Source organism: Herpailurus yagouaroundi, unplaced genomic scaffold, assembly GCF_014898765.1.
Source record: "Herpailurus yagouaroundi ecotype Mexico unplaced genomic scaffold, PumYag 410, whole genome shotgun sequence".
In the NCBI taxonomy this organism is placed as follows: domain Eukaryota; kingdom Metazoa; phylum Chordata; class Mammalia; order Carnivora; family Felidae; genus Herpailurus; species Herpailurus yagouaroundi.
The window spans coordinates 2,364,216-2,377,823 of NW_024412627.1; the positions used below are offsets into that span (position 1 = coordinate 2,364,216).

The 13,608-nt window shown below is 55.4% G+C and overlaps 1 protein-coding gene across 7 annotated transcripts in view; it reads right to left on the bottom strand.

Annotated features, from left to right (window-relative positions):
* Positions 1-1,273: 1,273 nt before the first annotated feature.
* The window catches only part of XPO6 (exportin 6), a 73,392-nt gene continuing 61,057 nt past the window's right edge, over positions 1,274-13,608 (bottom strand). For all 7 annotated transcript variants that reach the window (XM_040463610.1, XM_040463609.1, XM_040463606.1 and 4 more), the window contains exons 17-23: positions 10,482-10,637; positions 9,291-9,405; positions 8,936-9,107; positions 7,433-7,594; positions 4,770-4,868; positions 4,407-4,637; positions 1,274-1,978 (exon numbers count right to left, since the gene is read on the bottom strand). In XM_040463610.1, the coding sequence (XP_040319544.1) occupies positions 1,877-1,978; positions 4,407-4,637; positions 4,770-4,868; positions 7,433-7,594; positions 8,936-9,107; positions 9,291-9,405; positions 10,482-10,637 (1,037 nt within the window). In that variant the 3' untranslated portion in view covers positions 1,274-1,876. The remainder of the gene's footprint in view (positions 1,979-4,406; positions 4,638-4,769; positions 4,869-7,432; positions 7,595-8,935; positions 9,108-9,290; positions 9,406-10,481; positions 10,638-13,608) is intronic.

Below are 13,608 nucleotides of genomic sequence, written 5' to 3' on the forward strand. Positions count from 1 at the left end.
TGGATGTTAATTCTTTTCTGCAAAAGAGCGACTGGAGTTTCAATTTCCTCCTCTCCGAACTCTGAAGTGGGGCTAGCTGTAACTGGGAGGCTGTGACCGACACGGAGCAAGGGGCCACATCATGCGCACACGGGCACACACACGTACCACCCAGGGCCCCCGGGCCCCTCACCCCTGCAAGTGGTCCTTGTAAAGGCCTCAGAAGTAGAAGCCCTTCCTCCCCAGTCCTACCAACAAACCAGTGGCCACTCTCACTTTGGGTACGCAAGCCTCTTCCTGCCAGGTGTGGGATTCCACGTTAGAATCTAGCCGAGTCCAGGGGCGCCTGTCTGGCTCGGTCAGTGGAACCTGAGGCTTTTCATCTTGGGAGTTGTAGGTTCGAGCCCCATGCTGGGTGTAGAGATTACTTAAAAATAAAATTAAAGGGGCGCCTGGGTGGCTCAGTCAGTTAAGCGACCAACTTCAGCTCAGGTCATGATCTCACACTCCTCCATGAGTTCGAGCCCCGTGTCGGGCTCTGTGCTGACAGCTCGGAGCCTGGAGCCTGCTTCCGATTCTGTGTCTCCCTCTCTCTCTGCCCCTCCCCTGCTCATGCTCTGTCTGTTTCAAAAATAAATAAAAACATTTAAAAAATTAAACATTAAAAAAAATTAGATTAAAAAAAAAATGTTGTCTAGTGCCATCAGACTGGTCGCTATGACCCTCAAGGCAGGAGGAGCTGCTGACACGCTATCCCAGAAACTTCCAGACAAGAACAACTTCCACACGCAAATAGCGGCCGGACAAGGCCCAGCTCTCAGACGCACCAACCGGCCCGAGGGCCACCCCGCTACAGCCTCCCTCCTCTCCCCTGCGATCACCGCCTCTCAGATGAGCCACCTGTTGAGACCTCCGCCTCTCTGCTGACCTCAGGCGAGACTTTGGGCCACAGAGGGGCAACTCCTGCCTGGGTGTCTAGAAAGGATCCATTCTCGAGGAGGAGAGGAATGGGATCCCGTGCCTGAGGAGCAGGGGTGGTGGACCCCAGTGGACTCCACCCCCACCCCCGCCACCGGGTGACCTGTAAGAGCCAGCTCCTGCCCTCCGCCCCAGAGAACCGGGGGTCCCGTGTCCTTCGGCCGCTTCACTGAGAGGCTGTCCAGGCGGCCCTCCTGTGTGTGCGCTCCCCCGGCACAGTCCCACGCCCCTCACCGCCCTGCTCCGCACCAGGATGTCCTCCACCCGCACGATGGCCCAGGGAGGCCCCGAGTGGAAAGACGCTCCCTGACTGGCGTTTCTATAACAACAACATAAGCATTTTATTTTTCATTAAGCTTCTTAGTTTCTTAGTATCACAATGGAATGATGAGAAAACGGGAACAAAAACCCACGAGTCTGCGAATCTCTGACAAAACGCAGAGACTTCAAGGCAATCGGAGGGGAGGGCGGGAGAGGCTGGGCAGAAGTGCCCAGATAGTCTCGCATCAGGCCTCTCCGCCGCCGGCCGGGCGGGGTGGGTGGGGGCGGAATGGTGAGAAGGTGGTACTGTCACGAGCGGTCCCCGGCGCTTCTGCCTCACGGCTGGTGTCCTCGGGAGGTGCGCGGACGGCCCACAGGATTCCCCGGGGCCTCCCTGGTGCCTGGGCGCACGAGCCCCCCGCCGGCCCCTGACGTCCGGGGGCACCCCAGCCAGCGCTGAGGGGCACCCCGAAGCCGGGTCAGCTGGGTGGGTGGCGGGAGGGGGGCGTGGAGGAGCGGGGGGCAGGCAGCCGGTCAGGGTGTGGGAATCCGAGGAGCGGCGAGGCCCGTGAGGGGGCGCCTGTGGCGGAGGGCAGAGGGCGGAGGCGGTGCAGGCGCTGCGGCAGCAGCAGGTGTGTCCCGTGGCGGGCGGCCGCGCCTAAAGCTTCACAGTGCCGGGGGGCAGGCTGTCGTTGCACAGTCTGTAGTAGCGCAGGTCGTTGACCAGCCTGTGCACGTTCTGGGTGAACGAGGGCAGGTCCTGGAAGGCAGGGGCACAGCTGCAGCCCAGCCCCACCCCGCACCCCGGCTCACCCCCAGCCCCCGCCACTTCCGTCCCAGCACGCTCGAACCTTCTACGCCTCCTAGCACCCTCCTCGCACCGTGTCAGCACAGGCGCTGCGGGAGAGCCAGAAGCGGAGCGAACGCCCCCCTGGCGCTCCCCATGTGCAGGCCTGTGCATCCGCTCAGGGACCCACCCCCTCGAACCCCACCCAAGCCCGCGACGCACGGTGCGTTCACACCACCGTCGTAAGGGTGAAGACAGCGAAGCGCAGAGTGATCGCGGAACTTGCCCCAGGTTACACAGAAAGCAGGGAGGGGGTCCAGACCGGACTCGCTCGTGCACTGGGGCACGCGTGCCAATGCACACCTCTCCTTCGCCACGGCCAAGCCACGTCCACAGAGTCCACCCCCGCCCGGGCCCCAGGCGGGCCCGACCAGTCAGCAGGGACGCATCGGCGGCACCCACGGGCTACAGACACCCATCGAGAGGGCCCCTCGCAGCCGGAACCCAGACCCCACCAGAGGCCACAAGAGCACCGGGGGTCAGCCCCCTCATCTTCAGGCCGGGATCACCGGTGGCCAGAGCGCAGGTCCAAATGCGGAGTGACCCCAACGGTGCCTGCCACAGAGCGAGTGTGCACGCCTTCTGAAAGCCCAGTGGCAGGGCGGGTTCCGGAAACGGCTGAAGCCACCGACAGCTCCCTCGCCCACCCACGCCTCACCCGGCTAATCTGTCCTCTTCGGCCTCCGCTCAAAGCCTGCCTCTTCTAAAAAGGCCCCAGCTGCCCAGGCCAGCACCCCTGCTCATTGCTGTCGAGCCGCCCTCGGTTCCCCCTGTGCGTGGGCAGTATACACCGGCTCCCGAGTGAGAAGGCCCAGCCGAGGGATCCTGCTTCCCGGCTCTAGCGTTCCCGGGCTCTGAACTGCTAACTAACGGCTGACCCTGCGGAGCCTGGGCTCATCTGTGAAATAGGATTAACAACAAGACCTGTATACCCTTCAGAAGGCTGCTGGAAGGCTCACGAGAGCCGGGACATGTGACGTGGCCGGCCCGGCGTCATCCACGGAGGGCGCCGCCGCCTGTCTTCCCAGGGAGGCTCCTCTGAAGCAGGGAGGGACTGAGCCCCAACACCCTCTCCGGGGCCGAGAGGCAGCCAACTTCAGGTACAGAGGGAACTGGTGAGTGGAGGCACTGATTCCTTCACTCATCCTCCAGAAAACAAACCAAGGGGTGTCTCTTAGATCAGTGGCTCCCAAATGCCAAATTCAAATTTCCTGGGGGACGATACAAGAATATGTTCCTGTGTGTTTCATAAGCATCCCAGGTGCACTGATGCATATATAGATTTGGAAGCCCGGCTTTCAATCGAGAAGTTGGCTGACAATGACATCACTAGAAACTGACAGTTAAATATCAGGATGTGGTCTCCAGGAAAAGGAAGGAAAAATACCCAAGTGGCTGAAGTGAACTTTAAGAAAAAGTTTAGGAGGGAACAAGACATCCCAGAAAGATTCCAAGACAAGGGAAAACAGGACCTGAGTCTAAGAAAGCACTATCCTGACACACGTGACAGACGAGACGGGCAAGCGGTGAGAGGAGTCTGCTCCAGCGAGAGCGATGTGTAAATCTGAACACTAAAGGGGAACCGTGGGCAGGCTGCTCCAGGGTGGGAGGCAAGGCAGGGACGCATGAGGACGTGGGAGAACGATTTCGTTTTGCCACGTGTCAGGTGGTGAAGGACGAAAAGGACTTGTTCCGTGGGAAGAGTTCCAGGAAAAGCCTATCGGGCAAGCGAAGAAACCTAACGGCTGAGAGAGGAAGCAGGGCGGGTGAGTGCCCAGGAGGGAGGCGCCGGGACAGAAGCCGGGTGCCACGGGACCCGGACACACGGGCAGCGCTGGCTCCGTGTGCACCCACAGCCACACAAGGTGCTGCACCGGGGGCCACAGAGCCCACCCTCCCACCACGTTCCCTGAGCGGGCAGCGAGGGGGACAAGGGGGTGTGCTGCAGGGGCTTCTCCGAGGACCCGGCAGCAGGTCAGCCCACACGGAACCGGGAGGCCTGGGGAGAGCCCAGGGGCCCATCTCGAACTCTGGGGACTCAGACTCCTGAGCACCAGTCTTCGCAGCCTGTCTGCGAGTTCACGACCCGTGAGGGAACAGCGTCCGGATCCCGGGGGAGAAGCACAAAGAAGCTGAGGCAGTCGGACTGCTGGGGCCGGGGCCCAGGGGCTGACGTGAAGAACACACACTGGGGGAGGCGTGTGCCCCTGCGTCCAGCCGCGGCAACAAGTCGTTCAGGAGCCACCGGCGGGTACAGACCACTGCCCCTTCCTCCCTGAGCAGGCCCCAGGCGTGAGAGCCCTGGCCCGTACTCCCTTTAGCCTGGCCTCTCTCTCCTCACCCGATCCATCTTGAAATTCCGCCCCAGCACATTTTTCTGGTTGGCATCCACACCATCACAGCTGGTCAGAAACTCTGGGAGGAAGGCTGCAAAGAAGCCGTCAAAGTCCACAGAGGCCATGTTGTAAATGGCAATGCCGATCTCCTCCTGCAGAAGGTCGTGGGACTTGTGAACCAGGACCTGTAGCAGCACGTTCACAAACTGAAACAGCATGGTGGTCCGGAAGATCTTCTGCAGACAGAGAGGCCTGGGTAAGCCAGGGCACGAGGGCCCGCTCTGCCCCTGGGGCCTTGAGGAGGGTGGGACTCCACCCGCCCCCGGGGCAGCTCTGACGAAGGGCCCTTCCCGAGAGGGGGCACTGACCTTGTGGTATAGCTTCTGCTTGGTGTTGAGAGTCTCCAAGTAGAAGAGATTTTGTTTAAATAGGTGGATATCAGGCTGGAGAAAGGACTGTCCGAAAGCCTAGAAATAAGACCACCGTGTTATAAGCACCATTTAAACCACCTCAGACCAGGCCCTCAAGGGCCCCCGCCCCACACCAAAAGAATGGGCGTGCCACAGGCAGTTCCTCATGCCCACCGCAGGGCTAGGGTATCCACTGCCTTGATTCTTCTGCTCAGATCTTGGAATATTCCTGTGTAGCCTTAGCTTTTTTTTTTTTTAATGTTTATTTGGGCGGGGGGCGGGGGAGGAGGGGGATGCACGAGTCGGGGAGGAACAGAGAGATGGAGACACAGAATCCAAAGCAGGCTCCAGGCTCTGAGTTCTGACACCAGGCTCGAACTCACAAGCGGTGAGATCATGACCTGAGCCGAAGTCGGACGCTTAACTAACTGAGCCACCCAGGCGCCCCTAGTCTTAGCTCTTAAGTCCTCCCCACTGGGCCTCACTTCACATCTTGGTTTCACCTTGGCCTTTTGGAATAAACCTCCAGATCCCTTCATGGATTCTGCCTGTGTAGCGAGAAGCTGCCCACCCTGTCCTCGGCGTCCCAGCTCTTATAAACCACAAATCCTGGGAGGCTCCTTCAACCAGCTGCCTCTGCTTGGGGTTAAGCAACAGCAAAGTTTTAAACTGCTTTGTAATTTCTGGGCTATGAGCTATTAGTTCAAGGACAAAAAGAAACGCGCCCCCAGACCTGACCAAAACCACCCCCAAGCTGATGACGTATAAGCCCCCACCCCTAACAAGCTGCTGATTGCTCCGTCATTCTGACCCCAGGCCCCTGAGCTACAAGAAGGGGGTCTTATAATGCCTGCTACAGCAGTGACATCTCCATGATGCCCAATGTTTTATTTACTTTTTTAAGTTGGGTTTACTGTAGTGTGACACAGAAAAACTCCCTCTTTTGGGGTGCACTGCTGTGTGACTGGTACAGGGTCATCTAACCACCATGACAATCAAAACACACATTTCCATCTCCCCCCACCCCCCAAAAGTGTCCCTGGTGTCTCCATTAGTAGTCAGCCTTCTCCCCTGCCCCTGGGCGACCACTGCTCATTCTCGGTCCCTCCAGTTTTGCCTTTTCCAGAATGTTATATGATGTAATGGAATCATATGGCATGTAGCCTTTTGGGTCTGGCTTCTCACCCAGCACAACGTGACCTATATTGGTGTTGGTGTAAGAATGTTCCTTTTTACTGTCAAGTAGCAGTCCATTATATGTGTGTGCCTCAGTTTACCCACTCACCAGATGATAGATATCTGGATTCTCTCCAGATTTGGGCAATTATGAGAAAAGCCACTATAAATACCTGTGGACACGTGGCATGAATATGTTTTCATTTATCTTAAGTAAAATGCTTAGACGTAGGATTGTTGGTCAGGAAACTGCCAGACTGTGAAGCAGTCTTCCAAACTGGCTTTTACCAGTCCCGAGCAGGGGGCCAGCCATCACCAAGAAGGCTTAAAAGCAAGGCTGAAGAGGGGTATAGGAGGGGAGCAAACACTTGAATACTCCACACCCAAGGCCCCACCAGGGCAGAAGGGCAGCAGGAGACCAGGCGTAGGGCTCGTGCTCATCCAGACTCTCCACACTGGGAGCGTGTGCCTGTGTGCCGACTGGGGCCTAAAGGGGGTAAGGGGAGAATCCCTCTGCCCATGCTGTGAAGAAAACCCTGCACTGAAACAAACAAAAGGAGAACCCTCTACTCCAACCTAGGCTTAGAACGAAAAGTTCTACGATCCAGTGCAGAATGAGGATAGTGCCGGAAAGCAGCCACGAGGCAGCCTGGCTGCCCTAGCCTCCCACGGCGGGAGACCACTTGCTTCACAGGGCGGTGTTCCACCAGAATAGTGCGGTACAGGCCAGAATGATCTTTTTTTTTTTTTTTTTTTTTTTTACTTTATTTATTTATTTATTTATTTATTTATTTATTTATTTATTTATTTATTTAAATGTTTTATTTATTTTTGAGACAGAGAGAGCATGAGCAGGTGAGGGGCAGACAGAGAGCGAGACACAGAATCCAAAGCAGGCTCCAGGCTCCGAGCTGTCAGCACAGAGCCCGACGCGGGGCTTGAACTCACGAGCCGCGAGATCATGACCTGAGCCGAAGTCGGACGCTCAACTGACTGAGCCACTCAGACGCCCCCTGAATGACCTTTTAAAAATGCAGATCACTGGGTCCCTCTCCAAGGGGGAGTCTCCCCAAGAGACTCCACTCAGCTCCCAGTCAAGGAGGCCTCAACAGCTGTGCTGACGGCAGGCAGTCCCCTCGCACTTGGGAAACACAAGTGCCAGCTGCTGAGCACACGCTAACTCATCCAACCTCACAATAAACCCATCAGATAAGCAGCATTCTCCCCACTTGATAGATGGGAGAGACTGGGGCTCCAAGAAGTTAATTAACTTCCTAGGTCGCAAGATGTAGTAACCAAGCTTCGACCCAAGACGACCTGGCTTCCCCATATGTCAGGGAAGCAAACCAAGGGACGGCCAGCCAGTGGCCCCAGCTGGTGTCCAGGATGAGGCCTGTTCGTCCCGAGATCACAAGGCAGCCTCACCGGCTTTTCCAGCACATTACCTGCATGATGGCACTGAACTGAGGCTCATTCTCCATCTGCTCCTCAGCGATCCCCCTCTGGACACTGGCCAGGACAGTGGACTTGAAGAAGTACCTCCAGTTGTGATGGAGCGTCCGGAACAGGAGCTCAAACAGCTCAGCCTTCACATCAGGGGAGGGGCGCTGTGGAGACACGCAGACCCTCAAACCTTCCCTTCCTGCGGCTCAGGGGGGCCACTCACAGCCTCGGCTCCGAGCAGCAAGGAGGCCTGGGCAACGCCTGATAACAGCAAGCAGAGTGTCAGTGTCCCCCGACACTGCCGTCTGGTCCAGTCCCCTTCAGGCCAGCAGTTCAAACCAGGTGTATTTCCGCAGAGACACGATGCCCGGGCCAGTGCCAGGGTCGGTGCCCTTTTTCTGAGGGAAACCCTCAGCCCTCTAAGCCGGGAAAAAACGGCTACCAAATGGCAAAGCAATGAGCGATATAGGTTTCCTGTTTAGAAAGCAGCTGATCCGATCTGTCACCTCTTCTTGGCTGCGTTGTTCCTTCCCCCAGGATAAAAACCGCTGTCCCAGCTAACCTGCTGACCCCATGCAAGACAAGTAAGAAGCTTTAAAAGCAGTTTTGCCGTCTACAGAAGAGGAGTCACAGAGCACCTGGAAGGCACAGAAAGCAGCGTCAGGGGACCTCGGAGGAGGCAGCGTGTGGCGCTGAGCGCTCTCTGGACCTGTGTCCCCGGTCACCGGCAGCAGGGTTCTGGGAGGAGGGGAGGCTCAGCAGTATTTTCTAACTGAACCAAAAATCTCCAAGTCATTGGAGGGCATGCCAGGTCACGGTATTCCAGATGTCTCTGTAGAATTCAAAACTGTAAGCCCCAGATATATTTAATTCAGCCTTGATTAAAATTAAATTGGGACCAGAGGGCACGAGCTCCCATGGCAGGAATCCTTACAGGGCCCAAGCGTGTTTAACGATGCAAAGCAACTCACTCACTTAAGCCTTAGTTGGGGGACTTAAAAAGGTTAGCTCTTACTTAACTATCACATAAAATTTAGTTAAATTCACACTTATTCTGGATCTTGTCATGCTGAATGTAGGTTTTCTAAGGATGTGGAGTGTTTCTTTAACAACAAAACTTTTACATGGTTCCAAGCACTGGCCTCGTATCCTTGAGACCGGTGCACGGGCTTACTAGTATGTCTTAACAAGTACGTCTTGTTACGGTGTTTGCCGGAGAAAACCACGTATTCACCTAAAGTTAGAAGCTATTTGCCACGGAGGCTGATCTTACTCGCCGACCAGCCTCGCACTTAACCTGCTGTGTTTTCCCTAGACTAGTTCCAATTAACTCGACCAATGAAAAAAGACTGGACCAAGCTAAAGGCATTCTTTCCTGGAAAAAATTATTTTACAGAAAAATAACTAACAAGTGAGCTTTAAAACACTGCATTTTCTTCACTATCTCGTTCCCTCCTCGGCTGCAGAAGCGAGGCAGCACAGGGGACCACCCCAGCCCCTCATACCTCGGCAATGATGGGGTACACCTGCTCCATGCACAGGGAGATGATGCTGGGGAGAAAAGGCTTGAACACCTGGCCAGGCTCCTGGACCACCACCTGCAGGATCTTCAGGAACTTCTCCACCACCCGGCAGCCAGTGCTGCCTTCGTGGAGGATGCTCTCGGCCAGCTGTTCTCTGCAGACAAGGGGAAGCACGCAGTAGCCAAAGAAATGCTCTCTGGGGGGGCCAGCATGAAAACCAATGCTCACGGCAAGTGAAGAGAAAGGAGCAGAAAGTCCTAGGTTTTGTGGCCGGCCCCACCCCTCCTTGTCCCCTGGGAGTCTGGAAGCCACGGACAGCGGGTCTGTGGTTGGTTACCTGGTAAACATGTTGAGGAAGGTCTGGATGATCTGCTCCGTGAAAGGCACGCCCATCTGTACTCTAAGGCCTCGGAACAGAGTGAGGAAGAAGCTCAGCATCTCGTCAGTCACATCTAAGCAGAGGCACAAAGCGAAAGGTCAGAGGCGCGAGCACACGAGGGTAAGTGGAAGCCCGGGGCCTGGCTGACCTCCTTTTTTCAATCTGCACTATCCCCTCTCCCGAAGGCTTCCTGCTGGAAGAAATTTCCCCAACACCATCGGAGCCGTGATGCAAAGCGGGAGATGACTGAGGACATGCTGGGACGACGGCTCTGGCCTCGCGAACCTCTGGCTCACAACGGCTCACTAGAGGAAGCGAAGGTCACCTCGAAGCCTCCCTCGCCAGCCGGCATCCAGCGACACCGAGTTTTCACTGCAGGTGGGCCATTTTGTGCTCACGCTGACGGAGCGATTCAACCGGGTCAACACCTGAGTGCTTCTGCCATTTGGCTCTCTGATCACTAATCCCCGCACTTGGGTCAGAGGTTAAGTGGCTGAAAATGGATAATGACTGTGTATTCAGGCTGCGTGGCCCTCTATTATTAATGGTCCATTATCATTAATGGACCAATAATGGGACTAATTGCCGAAAACGTTGGTTACGTTTCCTCCGGCTCCACTGGCAGATCTCAACAATCTCGTACAGTGTTCTGGCTCTAACCTCACACACTCCGCTTACAAGAGGCAATCAGTGAATGCTTGCTGACTGACAGGCCCCAATAGTCCTCTCCGAAGACTGACGAGGCTGCTGTAAACGCTCTCCCGAGAGCCAGAAAGAGCCTCTATCGGGTGAGGGAGGGAACCAGGTCGGCAAAACCCACCTTGCCATCTAAGGAAATATGCGGCACTCGTGGGAAAAAGTTCCTTCCCCTCCTTTACAGACCCCCTGCACCTCATCCACTCGTGGCCACGCTGGGAGAAGGCAAAGACTTAGAAGCGAGCCCCAGGTAGACGCTCCAAGTGACTCTGGGCCACACGACACAGGCGCAAGGCCCAGGTGAGGGCTCCACGGGGCCTCAGCCCCTCTCCCACCCCCATGAGCATCCCTGCCCTCTGCCTTCAGAACCCGGGCCCGCACCGCCAGCTCCTTGTGTTCTGCCGAGCCGAGCAGTCGCTGTGGGCCTTGCAGGCGCCTGCCAGCAGCTCCTACCTGACTGGTGGATAAAAGCTGGAAAGAGGGCCAGGGAGACTTGCACGGATTCCTGCAGCGACTGGTAGCAGATCTGCCGGGACTTGGTGGACTCCCCGGAGATGCTGTCCACGATGTCTTCTAAGACACTGAGCGTCTGGTGGATAATCACTTTGGCTGCAAATCGAGATTCAGTGCATGTTATGACTTGTCGGAAGATAAAGCAGGGGGCTGGGGAATACCCGGGAGGGGGCGAGATTCGCAGAAGTATTCGGAGGGCAATCGCAGAAACCCTGCTGAATGAACACAAGTCTCTCTTCATGGGCTTCTCCACCTCTCCCGTCTCTCTCTCCCTACACCCTCTTCTTTCTTTTTTTTTCCACCAGGACTCTGGCTGCCTGCTTGCTCAGATTTTTGCCTCTTCTGCCTCTGTCCACCAGAAACAAGGCCACCCAGAGGAAAAGATAAAACGCGGCCCCCAGTTAGGTGTCTAGATTCTAAGACGGTGAACAGACGGGTGAGACTGGGCGTCCCAAGGTAATCACCCCAGGCGAGAACGGACGGATGCAGATCCGACACCCCTTCCACCCGACGTGTACCTCCCCGCCTGGCGGGGCAGCAGCACCCCGCTGGCCCACCTACTGCTGCTACGTTCATGAATAAACTGCCTGTTCGCCCCTTATCCTACTGGGCCTGGGGCCTGACAATATATATGATTATTATGGTATCATATGATGTTATCAACAACATACTCTTCTAATGAGACCCTGATGTAAACACGATGCCTTCAGGGAACACAGAGAAAGCAGAGGTGGTGGCCAGCAAATGGGCAGGAGCTCAGAGGACACGGAAAGGGCCCTGATCAGAGGTGCCGGATAGGAATCACAGACGGGCACTTGACGGCCCTACACCCAGACAGGCTCCTTGTCAGTACACCGGGAATAGCCAACAGCCCCACCTTCACGGGGCTGCCGAGAGGATGAGAGACAAGGTTGAGAACGTGTCTAGCCCAGTGCCTGGCACATCGGAAGGTCCAGCACAGGGAAGCTGTCACCATTCCTCAGCACTGGTGGGGCTGGCTGGCTCCTCCCCTTAGACACGGAGCTTCCCACCGGCTGCCCTAAGAAGCACCCCCATGGCTCAGCCTGAGCTCAGCAGACTCAACGCTGGCAGAGCTCCAGAGGGCGGAATCAGAGCTGGGCTGAGGGCTGGCCTCTGCCTGCTGGGGCTCCCTGGGTTGCCCTGGCCCCTCAAGCTCACCAGCCTCTGCGGCGGCTGAAGCAGCTTCCAGAGAAACGTAAAGCAGAAGGAATAGATGCTCTAGAGGAGCAGGTTTGACTCCTGACTCCACTAGATTCTGTCTCCTCATCTGAAAACGTGGACAGAGAGAGACCACCACCTCACTCAAAGGACTGAGCATGAAAGAGAAGAATGGCTCACGACGGGCCTGCTTCTCTAACGGCCAGCCACGCGGACCTCGGCAAGTGCACACAGGGCACACGCATCCCATGGAAGGAGCCACTCCCTCACAGCTGCTACAAGGACCGGGGCCAGGAAACTGCACTCGGGTCAGACGTTTCTCCAAGACAACACAAGGCACAGGGAAAGCAGTTTAGGGGGAAAAGCCAGTAGAGTTAAGAGACCAAAACTTGACCTCTGATGTGTAAGGAAACTGAAATAAGAACCAAAGCGTATTCACAAAAATGTATAAGAGCAAATGGAAAGCACCGTTAAATATGTAGTAACAGGAGAGATACATAAAGTGTGATACCTTCCATGGAATAGGATGTTATCAAATCATTAAAAACAATGCTTTTCAGAACAAAGGGGTGATGTCGTGCAGGACAAGGATCTGGAAGCATTCAGAACCAGATCTGACTCCCGACCCCACCACCTTCTCTCTGATCCTGAGCAACCTACACCTGCTGAGCCTGGTGGGGGAGGGCGCTTCACAATGGAGAGACTGGCAGGCATTGCTCAAAGCAAGTGATCCCAGAGGGCATGCCAAAATGGGACACACAGAAGTGACACAACGGGAGGTACACGTCACTGCCCAGGTGGTATTCACACCCCAACTGCTGGAAACAATCAGACAGAAAAGATTATGGGACATTTTACAGGGAAATGGGTTTGGACTCTTCAAAACTGTCAATGTCAGAAGAAACAAAAAACCAGGAATACTTTTCTATATTAAAAGACTGAAGAGGGGCACCTGTGGCTCAGTAGGTTGAGCGTCCAACACCTGATTTCAGCTCAGGTCTTGATCTCACAGTTCGTGAGATGGAACCCCGTGTCGGACTCTGCACTCACGGTGCAGAGCCTGCTTGGGATTTTCTCTCACCCTCTCTCTCTGCCCCTCCCCCGCTTCTGCACTTGCTCTCTCAAATAAACAAACAAACAGAGATGTGACAACCAAACAGAACACAAGCTCCTTGACTGTATCTTGGACTTTTTAAGAAGCAAAAAAGGCCACTTTGGTAACACCTGGGGAAAACCTGAACATGGTCTATGTGTTAAATGACATTACCGTAATATCACAACTTGGCTGTATTCATGGTGCTTGGGTTACAGGAGAGAACACCTTGTTCTCAAAGACAAAGGTTAAGGTGTCAAGGATAAAGTGTCGGTAACTTCCTTTATTTAAAGGGCTCTGCTAAAAAGAGAAAGTGTGTGTGGAGGTGGGAGGAAACACGAGTGTGGCAAAATACTAACAAGTGGTAAATCCTAGTGAAAGATACACGGTTGTTCCTTTGCTTCATCCTTCAACTATTCTGTAGGTTTGAAAACTTTTCAAAGTACTAAACTGGGACGGGAAAAAACACTCCAGGCCTGGATTTGATCACTTGCGGCAGGAGGAGAAGACGAACCTCACAGGGCTGCAGGGAGGACCGCACGACGTAACGTACATGAAGTTCTGGGACCCCGCCTGGCACACAGCGAACACCCCACAGACATTACTCTAAGTCTGTGCACCGTGGGAACCATGGGTTCCATTCAGCAAATAGTTCCAGCAGGTGGTGGCACCCACTCTGCAGTGAAGCCACGGCCGCGGAAGCGTATGCTCTGGCCGACGAAAAGTGAGCGGAGATACAAATGATGGGTGTCACCTGCAGACCAGTGCTTTAAGAGCCACTGCACAAGCCCCCAC